Genomic DNA, 13,518 nt, shown 5'->3' with positions numbered 1-13,518 from the left:
AGCTCAGTTCTTGCCTGAAAGTCACAATAACAATATCCTTATCAAAATAAGACTAAGGCATTGAATTTGAGGCAGCACCACAAGTAAATGCAATTTCAAATTCTTCTTTCTACAATTCTTCTTCTTATTCTACCCAAATTTCTTCCCCTTGGCCGAACCAAAAGCCATACATACAAACGAAACCATAGCATAAACACATTACCATACAAAAACCAAATCCATCCACAAAATACCCTACAAAACTTAGACACCCCAAACACAAATCATCCAAAATACAACCCTAAACCCCAAATACCTACACAAACCGATTATAAACCCTAACCCTAACCCAAACACATCAAGATGAATACAAAACCCTAAACCTAACCCAAAAACCTACCCAAGCCGAGACCAAAATCTAACCCTAACCCATAAAACCTACACAAACACAACCCTACAACCTACACACAATCCATCTACCCTACAACCTACACACAATCCAGCCGAGCCACAAACCAAATAAATTGGTAATCTTGTGAACTTGTCACACGTTTTTGATACTACAACTTGATCACTTGACTCACTCAAGAATCAAAGGAGAAATTTGAGAGAAAAGTGAGAGAGTGTAAACACTTGAGAGAAGAGTAAGGAGAGTGACATTATGGCTAGTCCAGAAGATAGTGGTTCTCCATTATCACCAAGGACAGCCGTGCTACATGCTATGATAAGCACCCAATTTCAGGCCCTACAATTACAAATGGATCAAATGAGAATAGATGTTAGGAGGCTGGAAGGTGAATCTAGTAGTGATGTAGACTATAGGAGGAGGGGAGGGAGAGATAGGAGAGGTGGTCGTGAGGATGAGGGCCATGGTGAGAGGAGAGGTAGGCATGAGGAGGAGGAGGGTCGTGGTGAGAGGAGAGGTAGGCGTGAGGAGGATGAGTATGAGGGAGGTTATAAGAGAGGGAGGTATGAGGAGGATTTTGAGGGTGGCCGTGGAGATAGGAGGAGGGAGGATAGGTTAGAGGGGGTCAAAATAAAAGTCCCTACATTCTTAGGACTTAATAACCCATAGGCCTATCATGAGTGAGAGTGAAAGATGGAACAAGTGTTTGAATGCCAACACTATAGTGAGGAGAAAAAGGTGAAGGTTGTTGCCCTAAAATTTAAGGAATATGCCATGGTGTGGTGGGACCAGATCCGAAAGGAGAGAGGAGGTATGGTGAGGAAGTAGTAAACACTTGGGGGGAAATGAAGAGGGTGATGAGGATGAGGTTTGTTCCTAGTTCCTACCAAAGAGATGTGCATAACAAATTGCAAAGGTTAACTCAAGGTAACAAATCAGTTGATAAATATCAAGGAGATGGAGCTGGCCTTACTTAGGTCCAACTTCCATGAGGACCGAGAAGCTACAATGGCTCGGTTCCTACATGGGTTGAACCCTGAAATTCAGGATATTGTGGAGCTTCAACCATATGTTGAATTAGATGACCTTGTCCAAAAGGCCATCAAGGTAGAACATCAAATCAAGATGAGGAAGTCTAAGTACTCCTCTAATTCAGCAACCAAGTATCCATCAAATACTTGGAAAGATAAATCCAAGAAAGAAGGCAATGCAAGAAAAGAGATTTTCCCTAATTCTAAAGAAGTCGTGGGGACAACAAAGTCCCAAGGTAAGCAGCCCCTTGATCCAAATCAAAGGAGCCGAGATATAAAATGTTTTAAATGTTTGGGGTGTGGCCATATTGCTTCTCAATGTCCTACAAGAAGAACTATGATGGTTCTAAATGGGGACATTGAGTCTCAATCAGAGTCAGCTAGTGATGAGGAACAAGATAGTGAGGGTGATCTTAATCTATGTACTTGTCCTTTGATGAATACTTCAAGGAGATGGAGCTGGCCTTACTTAGGTCCAACTTCCATGAGGACCGAGAAGCTACAATGGCTCGGTTCCTACATGGGTTGAACCCTGAAATTCAGGATATTGTGGAGCTTCAACCATATGTTGAGTTAGATGACCTTGTCCAAAAGGCCATCAAGGTAGAGCAACAAATCAAGAGGAGGAAGTCTAAGTACTCCTCTAATTCAACAACCAAGTATCCACCAAATACTTGGAAAGACAAAAGCAAGAAGGAGGGCAATGCAACAAAAGAAATTGTCCCTAGTTCTAAAGAAGCCGTGGGGACAACCAAGTCCCAAGGTAAGCAGCCCCTTGATCCAAATCAAAGGAGCCGTGATATAAAATGTTTTAAATGTTTGGGGCGTGGCCATATTGCGTCTCAATGCCCTACAAGAAGAACTATGATGGTTCTAAATGGGGACATTGAGTCCCAATCTGAGTCAGCTAGTGATGAAGAACATGACAATGAGGGTGATCTTAATATGCCCGATGGAGACCTACTCATGGTTAGGAGGCTCCTTGGGAGTCAAAACCGAAATCATGAGGAAAATCAAAGAGAAAACATTTTTCATTCTCGTTGCCTTGTACAAGGTAATATATGTACCCTCATCATTGATGGAGGGAGTTTTACTAACGTGGTTAGCACAAGAACGATGTCTAAATTGAAGCTTATCACCAAGGCACACCTAACACCATATAAGCTGCAATGGTTTAATGATGTTGGGGAGATGGCTGTGAATAAGCAAGATGAGGTCCCTTCTCATCCTCTTCCACATCCCATCTTCGTCCTCATCCTCATCCTCATCCTATCCTCATCACCATGACAATATGATAAAAATGCTACCCATGAAGGGCGTACTAACAAGTACACATTTATGCATAATAATCATAAAATGGTCTTATCACCCTTGTCCCCAAAACAAGTGAGTGATGATCAACGTAGGTTGAAAGAAAAGATTGACCAAGAGAAAAAGGAGGGCACGACTGAAACCATATCGAAAGGATCAAAAGAAAAGCTACTTTGTCACAAAAGAAGAAGTAAAGCATGCCCTAGTCACAAGGCAGCCCATGTACTTACTTTTGTGCCAAAGTTTTTGCTTAAATAACACGACTATTGAGAAGGCTTCTATGCCTCAACTTTTGAAAGATTTCTTGAATGAGTTCAATGATGTATTCCCATAAGAAGTCCCTAGTGGCCCACCACTTTTAAGGGGCACTGAACATCATATTGACTTGATTCTTGGTGCATCATTGCCCAATAGGCCTGCCTATAGGAGCAATCCTCAAGAGACTAATGAGATTCACAAACAAGTCGAGGAGTTTATGCACAAGGGTTGGGTTCAAGAAAGTCTAAGTCCTTGTTCCGTCCAAGTCATCCTAGTTCCAAAGAAAAATGGAGCTTGGAGGATGTACACTGACTGTAGGGCCGTGAACAAAATCACGGTCAAGTATAGACATCCCATTCCTAGATTGGATGATCTCTTAGAGGAATTACATGGTGCCTGCATCTTCTCAAAAGTGGATTTGAAGAGTGGGTACCATCAAATTCGGATTAGAGAAGGGGATGAGTGGAAAACAGCCTTCAAAACAAAATATGGCTTGTACTAGTGGATGGTAATGCCTTTTGGCTTAACCAATGCGCCAAGCACATTTATGAGGCTGATGAACCACGTTCTAAGGGATTTCCTTGGAAAATTTGTTGTGGTGTACTTCGATGACATCCTAATATATAGCAAGAGTCTTGATGAACATTATGAACACCTAAAAAGTGTTTTGCTTATATTAAGGAAAGAGAAGCTATACGCCAACCTTGAGAAGTGCAGCTTCTGTGTTGATCACGTGATATTCCTTGGTTTCATAATCAATTCTAATGGAGTACACGCAGATCCTGAATGGCCCACTCCAAAAAGCACCACAGATGTGAGAAGTTTTCATGACCTTGCAAGTTTTTATAGAAGGTTTGTCAAGGACTTTAGTACCTTGGTTGCACCTCTAAATGAAGTGGTCAAAAATAATGTGGGGTTTCATTGGGGTGATAAGCAAGAATAAGCCTTCAAAAGGCTCAAAGAGAAGCTCACACACGCTCCAATTTTGAGATTACCAAACTTTACAAAATCCTTTGAAATTGAGTGTGATGCTTCAAATGTTGGAATTGGGGCTGTGCTAATGCAAGATGGGCATCCTATTGCCTATTTTAGTGAGAAGTTAGGGGGGGGGGGCTGCCCTTAACTACTCTACATATGATAAAGAGCTATATGCCCTAGTGAGGGCCTTACAAACTTGGCAACATTATCTACTGCCCAAGGAATTTGTTATTCATAGTGATCATGAATCACTTAAATATTTAAAGGGGCAAGGCAAGCTAAACAAAAGACATGCCAAGTGGGTGGAATTTCTGGAGCAATTCCCTTATGTGGTTAAACACAAAAAGGGAAAAGCTAATGTGGTAGCTGATGCCTTATCAAGAAGGCATGCTTTGATTGCTACCTTAGAGACCAAGCTCTTAGGTCTTGAATGTGTGAAGGGCTTGTATGAACAGGACCCTGATTTTTCTACACCCTATGCCAAGTGTATGAATTCAGCCCATGATGGTTATTATAGGCATGAAGGGTTTCTTTTTAAAGATAAAAGACTTTGTATCCCTAAGAGTTCTATAAGGGATTTACTTTTGAGATAAGCCCATGAAGGGGGGCTGATTGGTCATTTTGGTTCCCAAAAGACCCTTGATATATTGCATGATCACTTTTATTGGCCTCATATGATGCGTGATGTTCAACTTTTATGTGAAAAATGTATTACTTGCAAACGGGCTAAGTCTAAGGCCATGCCTTATGGGCTTTAAACTCCATTGCCCGTCCCTGATTCACCATGGATAGACTTATCCATGGATTTCGTGGTTGCTTTACCACGAACTAAGAGTGGCAAAGATTCAATTTTTGTTGTAGTGGATAGATTTTCTAAAATGGCTCATTTTATACCTTGCAAAAAAATTGATGATGCTTGTCATATTGCAGGGTTATTCTTCAAAGAAGTGGTAAGGCTACATGGCTTACCAAGGAGCATAGTGAGTGATAGGGATGCCAAATTCCTAAGTCACTTTTGGAGAACCCTTTGGGGGAAGCTTAACACAAAGCTTCTTTTCTCTACCACATGTCATCCTCAAACAGATGGGCAAATTGGGTCAATAGGACACTCTCTACCTTGTTGAGGGCTGTCCTAAGGAAGAACTTAAATGCATGGGAAGAGTGCCTTCCCCACGTGGAGTTTGCCTATAACAGGGCAACTCATAGTGCAACAAAGCATTCACCATTTGAAATTGTTTATGGTTTTAACCCACTAACTCCCCTTGATTTATTACCTTTTCCAGGTACATCATTGTTGAAACATAAAGATGGTAAAGCCAAGGCTGAGTATGTGAAGAAGCTACATGAGAAGGTGAAGGAACAAATTGAGAAGAGAACCGAGAGTTATGCAAGATCAGCCAATAAGGGAATAAAGGAAGTCATCTTTGAACCAGGAGATTGGGTTTGGATCTATATGAGAAAAGAAAGATTTCCATCTCAAAGGAAATCAAAGCTTCAACCTAGAGGGGACGGTCTTTTTCAAATCTTGGAAAGGATAAACAACAATGCATACAAATTGGACTTGCCTAGTGAGTATGGAAATATTAGTGCTACTTTCAATGTGGCTGACTTAACTTTTTTTGATACAGGTGATGAAAATGCTTATTCGAGGTCGAATTCTTTCGAAGAAGGAGGGGATGATGTAAACCCATTGGGACATAACATCATTGAAGACCCTTTACATGGCTTAGGAGGACCTATGACTAGAGCTAAGACCAAAAAGGCCCAAGAAGCACTTCGACAACTCATATTTTCTACCATAGAAACAAGTGCAAATACGACCAAGCATGAAAAGAAGGCTTTAATTTGCATAAGTCTTAATGAAGAGCTCAAGGAAGGCCACGACCTAAGGGGGATCCACCTTGATCTCTTTAGCTCTTACATTATTAATTAGGACCATAAATAAGTGGGAAGTTGTCTTAAACCCACACTAGTTTAGGACTTCTATTTATCATGTCTTTAAATTAATGTCATTTTATTACATTTGTTTTAATTAAGGTTCATGTCTTGTAGGAAGGGAGGCACGATTACAGATAGAGCAAGGAGATAAATTGATGAAAGCTTGAAGGGAAAAGATAGAGCCAAAAAGATTCACACAGCTAGAATCAAGGAGGACCAACTCCACACGACTATAATTAAGGGAGATCTAATCTCCACAAGATAATGATCTCCTAATCTAATTTTCAAACAAGCAAATCAAAAGGAGGATCAAATTATATCATCAACATGAAGATCATGGAAGATATTATTTCAACCACTTATCAAGGCAATCTCAAATAAAATCCACCATCACCATTCGTCCAACACATGGAGATTAGATTGAGATTAGATAGGATTAGTTTATCTTCTCATACCTTTTGATTATGGCAATTTAAACCAAAGTTCTTTTCCTCTATATATGAACCGAATGCACAAGGAATAAAGTAGATTGAATTTTATTTTGAATAACCATTGTTAGTGAATTTTCTCCTAGCTTGTTGACTTAATCAAGAACCCTTGTTCTTATCAAGAGTATCATTCTCTTGTGGCGAACTTCACAAGGCTTATCAAACCTACCATTCCATTCCTTTTCCCCTACCATATTCTTAAACACTTACAACACATCAAACCTTCAATCAACCATCCAAACCGTGAGCATCAATTCCATCATCAACCAACAACCATCCACAACATCCATCCATCATCCACTACAAACCGTGAACATTAATTCCTTCATCAATCATTCATAAATTAATTCTACAAACTCAGGCCGAGACATTCCCAAGGCAAATCAGCAACCAAAAGTAAACAAACAAATACAAGCAAAGTAATTCATCAATCAAAGAGGGACTTTCACAAGAAACGATCCTACAAAAAAGACAATCCACAAAGAGGTTGTCATCACAAACTGTGTGAGTAGGTTCCATCATGATCAACAATAGGAAAATTGTTCTTCCTTTTATTATTTTTAAAATAGGTGTATAAAAATAATTATAAATAAGTAATTAAAATATAAAAATAGATATATACCATAAAGAAATCAATATTCAAAACTTGAAATAGAAGTAAGATAATATGACCACATCTTTAAATAAGGAAGCTTTTAAAATTAAATTAAATTAAATTTATCTTTTATATAAGCTTCTCAAATCAGCATCTACTTAGGTTATTTACCGAAATATTTATTTTTCAATTTTATTTTATCATTTTTATGTTTGTTTTAAATGAATGAGATCAATTTTGATACTTATTAAAAAACTGAGTAATAATGAGAAACATATTAAAGAAGTTGTGTTAGTTATTCGGTATCAAAATTTTATTGGATAAGACATAGTTAAAAATATACTTTTCGAACAAATGATCTTGATTTGTTTCAAACTAAAGTTGCACAAATAAGATGGAAAAACTCAAGTCAGAACTTGTGTAATCGAGGAACCAGTATGTTCTAAAAGAACAAAAGTCTTTTGATATATATGTAGCTTAATTTTAAAGTTTAATGTGCATAAATTTAAACAGGGTTCTAATGTTAGTTCACTGATTGAGCAAATAATCTCAACTTTTCATTGAATTCAATGGTATATAATGATCATGTTAAATACATGGTCAAACACAAATTCTCAAATATTATTGTAACAGCTTCAATTATTAGGATTATATGAGTTAATTTTTCCCCCTTAGAAATTGTTATCCTTTAGCTTATGATAAGGAACACATGTGACTGAGTTACTCTTCTTGAGTCAATAAAAGTAAAGTTTACAAATAAATTATCTTTTGAACTTTCAATTCATATTATTTTGTATTGGGATCAATATAATAAGAAATGATAATTCATTCCGCTAATCTTTTTTCCAAACTACTTATTTTTTTCTTCCCTTAATGTTAGGAAAATTGTATGAAAGGGTAAGGAGCATGTGACTTAATTACTCTTCTTGAGTCAATAATTGTTTCGAGTAAAGTTTATAAATAAATTATGTTTTCAACTTTCAAACCCATTCTATTTTGTGCAATGATTAATATGATAAGAAACGACAATTCATTCCAGCTAATCTCTTTTTCCAAGCTACTTATTTTTTCCTTTAATGTAAGGAAAGCTGTATCAAAGTTGAGAATCCAACATATGTTCCAATAACTCATCTTAGTGACACAAAAAATCCATTTGTAAAGGGAAAATCTTGTAAAAAAACTTGTTAGAATAATGCAAAGTAGTGCTACAACTTACCAGATTTTATGACCCCAAATTATCAATAGAAGTACAATAAAATAATGGATCATGTCCCACCTAAAATTTACCAAATTATAACTAAATGACTGAGGGATAGTATACATTTAACTGAGACAATATCTATTGTCCCATTTTGTGTATCAAAATCATTTGATTGATTTAAAATTTGATAATCAAATTGAGAATTAAGTTTCATATTTTTATATTTTAACTTTTTAATTTTATTTTAAATATTTTGATGTTTTAGAAATCCATATTTATTGGTCACTCACTCATTCTCTTTACCTCATGTCTCTTAGTATCTTTTTAATTTGAATTTTAATATAAATTAAATGATTCTTATACAACTTGAAACATAAAAATATGAAAAGTTTAAAATTTGTCCACTGAATGTATAAAGTTTTTTACACTGTCAACACATCATCCACCATTGATTTGCATTACTTTTATTTGAGAATAAATGATAATTAATAAATTAATGATGAATGATTTACAATCAACTGACTCTCATATGCTAGAAAACATACCTCCTTCATTTCATATTTGGATTTAATATATATATATATATATATATATATATATATATATATATATATATATATATATATATATATATATATATATATATATATATATATTAAATCCAAATATGAAATGAAGGAGGTATGTTTTCTAGCATATGAGAGTCAGTTGATTATGTCAGAGAATGTGAGATAACAAATTTGCCGAAATAAAATTCCACTTTTTCATGTTAGTTCGAATAGTGGTGGATGTTCAAAGAGATATCATATTAGACTAATGTTTCTTAATTTGTGACTTTATTGGCATTAATATGCATGAGTTAATTAAGTGATCGATATATGTATATATTGAATGTATTTTTAAGTTAGTTTTTTTTTCTTCTTAATTAGAATGATTGAGGTTTCTTACTATTTCTATATATTTGAACTCGTATACATATGTCCAATACTTTCTTGTGTAAGTGCTTCTAATAAAAACTCATAAACTTTCATACATCTATAAGTAAGTGATGATATAAGAAAAATTATGTACCGCCAATATTTTATAGCTTAAAAATTTATAAATAATTAGTATAAAATTTAATATTTATATCTATTATTTTGCCAAGAGATAATGATAATTAAATATGAGTGATAGATAATATATGAATAATGTATAAAACTTTTACAATATTAATAATGAATACTTTTTTTTCGTTCATGTATTTAATATAATTAAGAGAATCTTGATCTAACCCTCCAGTATCTATATTCTGGATTATCCAGAGAACAGAATCTCGACTCAATTAGTGATTACTGATTAGTGAGTATAAAACTTATTGAAACATAGGAGGAAAGGGAAGGAAATAGCAAAAGATAAGTTGAGGATACACCTATTTCACATGCATTAATAATTCGTACATATTGATTTGGGACTAGTGTATAAAATATAACATAAAAAAGAACAATATATTATAAATTAACTTATTATCATGTAACACCACCTTCTATTCTATCAAAATGCAGCTCCAAAAATTCCCAAGTTCTAAATACTTAACAAACAACTTACAAATTTAAGACCACTTTCTTATATTTCTATGATAAACTTTATAAAATGCAACATGCATTAGGATTTTCATCACTGAAGAGTTGAGGTGGTGGGATTCTTTCAATCACATAGAGAGGTTGATAAGGATAATAATAGTATATCATTCTCTTCATTCCATTCTCATCAACATTGTTTGTAACCACAAACTCATTTTCTTCTTTCTTTGTTTCTTCTTCAGTTCCTTCTTTGCCACCCTTTTCTTCCTTTTTCTCATCCTTATTCTCACCTTCACCACCCTCTTCTTTCTTATTCTCACTACTATCACCTTCACCACTCTCTTCTTTCTTTGGTTCCTCTGGTGGCTTTTCCTCTTCTTTTGTTTCCTCAGGTTTAGCCTCTTCTGCTGCAGGTTTTTCTTCAGCTTCTTTGGTCTCTTCTTTCTTTTCTGGTTCTGGCTGTGGAACTATTTTGGCTTGCTTTTTGGTGCGTCTATATACATATTCCACTAGCTTGTTTGCATCCATGGTTCCTGACACTATAACCTTCCCTGTGCTAAATTCTGTCACTACTGTTTGAACCCCTACATTAAATAATGAACATGTTTTCATACTAACTACAATTGAATATAAACATATAGCAATAATTTAATATTAGTATTGATAATGATGATACATACCAGTATGATTAATAATAAGGACAAATATTTCTTGTCTTCAAACTGTGTCCTAAATCATGTTCTAGACGAATGAAAAACATAATATATCAAATAAAAAATTAAATATTTATTATTTTTTTATTTTTGCTTCAATATTATTAGTATGAAGACAATAGATAATTGTCCCACGTATAAAGCATGATAAATTAGTTATATGACAACCCTCCTTGTGAATAGATAGTGGTACCAAAGTTTTGTTAGGTGAATAGGACAAATGGCATGAATGGTTTTTAAATTATGTTTCTTTATTGATTGTATTTCTAAAAGATTTAATCACTTTTAGTTGTCAAAATTTGGCTATGACATTAACATCTTTATAGAAATCTCCCCCTGCACTTTCTTTCCTCTTTTTGAGGTGCAATCTGATGCAGGACATGGAGCATGGGTCCCTTATCACATCATCATCAACTAATTTGCCCTAAAGCATGCCATGTAAAGGGTCCAATAACAAGTGCTGATTTGACAATATGACACAATTACAATGGACACATGCCCAACTTCCATATTGTTGATGATTATTCACCCCTATTCAATAATTTACTTTTGGATCAAATGGGTTATTAAAAGATTACAAAATCTATACAATGATAGTATAAAGATTTATACATATGTATTTTATCATATGTCATTTATTTAGAATATTTTTTTGAAAATAAAAAATAATTAAATATTAATGGAAGATGATACACTAGCAGTGTATAAAACTCATACGGTGCAAATTTTTCTCTTATTAAAATGGTGTGTGAGAAAAATAATCAAATAGAGGAAAAAATTGTATATGTAAATGGTGTAATACAAATAACTGATAAATAACATTAAATAATTTATTTCCCCTTTTCACCTTTCTCAATTATAACCAACAATGTAGCCATGAAATGATTTGAAGAGATAAATGATAACCAACAATGCAATTGGTACCTTCTTACCTCTCATTTGAGATAAATCATACATGAAATCATGAGAAATCAACAATGTACTAAGTTACCTCTCATTTGGAGTATCTTCCTCTTGAGTTGCTGAGCACATGCCACACAATGCATGTTTACATTAAGCTCCACAGTAATTGGTCCACTAACCTGGAACACCAACAATTACCATTGTTAATTAACTATTTATAGGTAATTACCCTTTTATTTATATCAAAAAATCTCAATCAGAAAAGAGGAAATTGAATTAAAATTCTTGTGATAGATACCTGAGAATTAACAACTTCTGGTATAGGTTCTCCTTCTGCTGCAGGCAATGGAGATATAACATTGGCTCTTCTCTTTGTTTTCTTAGTAATTGTGTTGCAGATTGCTTGAGGCTCCACTATACCCTTTATGGTCACTTCATTTTTAGCCATATCAATTACCACTCCCTCAACACCTATTAGAAGAAGATACACACAAAATAGACAATTTGATTGTACATGCATGCATGAAAAATTTGGAAACAAAAATGAATGACAAGTGTTAAAAGATGTGAACCTCTCATTTTCATTATAGATCTCTCAATTTTCTTGGCACATCCAACACAATGCAAGTCCACAAATAGAACACATGGAGATGGTGGTTTAGGCTCTTCTTTCTTCTCCTCAGCTGGCTTTTCCTCTGTAGGTTTTTCTTCTTTTTTCTCCTCAGCTGGTTTTTCCTCTGCAGGTTTTTCTTCTTTCTTCTCCTCTACTGGTTTTTCCTCTGCAGGTTTTTCTTCCTTGTTCTCTTCTGCTTTGTTCTCTGGCTTGGCCTCAACCTTGGGTTGTTCCTATGAAAAAATTAAAACAAACATGGTTAGTACTAGAACTAATGCAAACCATAATGTCCTAAAAATGAGTAAGAAAAACATCACAAATAAAAACAATAAAAGCATGATAATGCCAATAGAAGATTAACCTGTTTTCCTTCCTCACCCATTTGATCTATGAATGATGTAGAGTGAAATATGAGATTAGATTATGATTTTGGGAAACAGAAGTGAGTGATATACTGATATTATAAGGAAGGTTTAGGAGGGTGATTAGCATATAAAACTAAACTGAGTGATTGATTCTTGATGTATATATAATGCTACTAACTGCACAAAAGAGATTCTTAGTTTATTATTTCTTTTCTATCTTCGAGGCTGAAGAGAGAGAAGGGGTGAAGCAATGAATAAAGGTGAGAAGATTTATAGACCAAGGGGGTGATTAAATTGTGAGGGCCAAGTTGAAAGAGAGAGAGAGAGAGCGAAAAGAAGCAATGAAAAATGAGAATACTTCCATATTCAACCGACTGGTATATTTTTCATGACAAGGTGGTGAAGTGTTATTTTGTCATACATGCATGGCTTATGTGTATGTGTCATAATTTACTTATAGCTATTGGGTTTCATATAACGTGTATCACGTATCAAATTATTCTGTATCAAATTCTTTATTATAACTTGCATATAACCAGGTGTTGTGTACCAAAACTGGTACCACTTAGCATGTAATTATGGTATGTGTGGGACCCATTTAGGACAACCTGGTCGCCTACCTAGTTTTTAAGTATCACATCATTCTCACTAACTAGGTGTGTGTCTTTAGTGTGGACACCTATTATGAATCCTGTCACTAATTTTACGTAACTTTTTTTTCCTTTGATTTTTCCTTTGATTTGAAACTGTAATTATATATATAGAATTACTATACTACTTAGAAAATGACAAAGCACTACCTAAGCTAAAATAAATGACCATGGAACATGTAACTCTTATATATTATTAATCTTTTAGTTATCTTGAAAATATAGTAAAATTTTATGATACTAAACCAACATCTCGTTGGTTGATTCTCTGTCTATGTGCGTTATATATTAAATTTATAAACAATTTATTAGATTATTCTTAAGTATTTGGAAGTTTGTACAGGTTTATGTTGCAGTTAACATCCTTTTTTGCTGTTTAATCATTCTTCCATCATATGCACCACGCATGGAGAAAGCTTGCTTCCAAGATAACTCTTTGTTTCCCTTTGTTTGCCACCTAAGTTCAAATTAATATACTTTCATGAAAGAAAAATTATGTTAAGTAAAGATTCCTTGTAGATAACATT

The 13,518-nt window shown here is 34.6% G+C and overlaps 1 protein-coding gene across 4 annotated transcripts; it reads right to left on the bottom strand.

Moving 5' to 3' along the window:
* LOC109338727 (heavy metal-associated isoprenylated plant protein 9-like) lies at positions 9,649 to 12,742 on the bottom strand. 4 transcript variants are annotated; one of them, XM_019576038.1, is made up of 6 exons: positions 12,338 to 12,735; positions 11,936 to 12,209; positions 11,662 to 11,834; positions 11,452 to 11,542; positions 10,071 to 10,331; positions 9,649 to 10,037 (listed from the first exon to the last, which is right to left on the bottom strand). In XM_019576038.1, exons 1-6 carry the CDS (start codon positions 12,356 to 12,358, stop codon positions 9,811 to 9,813), a joined length of 1,047 nt encoding a protein of 348 aa, XP_019431583.1. In that variant the 5' UTR covers positions 12,359 to 12,735; the 3' UTR covers positions 9,649 to 9,810. The 4 variants fall into 4 exon arrangements, with proteins under 4 accessions (XP_019431583.1, XP_019431571.1, XP_019431576.1 ...); XM_019576026.1 differs by having other exon boundaries at positions 9,649 to 10,331; positions 12,338 to 12,383; positions 12,423 to 12,735; XM_019576031.1 differs by having other exon boundaries at positions 9,649 to 10,331; positions 11,677 to 11,834; positions 12,338 to 12,742.

Source organism: Lupinus angustifolius, chromosome LG02 (genome assembly GCF_001865875.1).
Source record: "Lupinus angustifolius cultivar Tanjil chromosome LG02, LupAngTanjil_v1.0, whole genome shotgun sequence".
NCBI classification, from domain to species: Eukaryota; Viridiplantae; Streptophyta; class Magnoliopsida; order Fabales; family Fabaceae; genus Lupinus; species Lupinus angustifolius.
The sequence above is the reverse complement of the archived record's forward strand: the minus strand, read 5'-3'. Positions and strand labels throughout refer to the sequence as shown.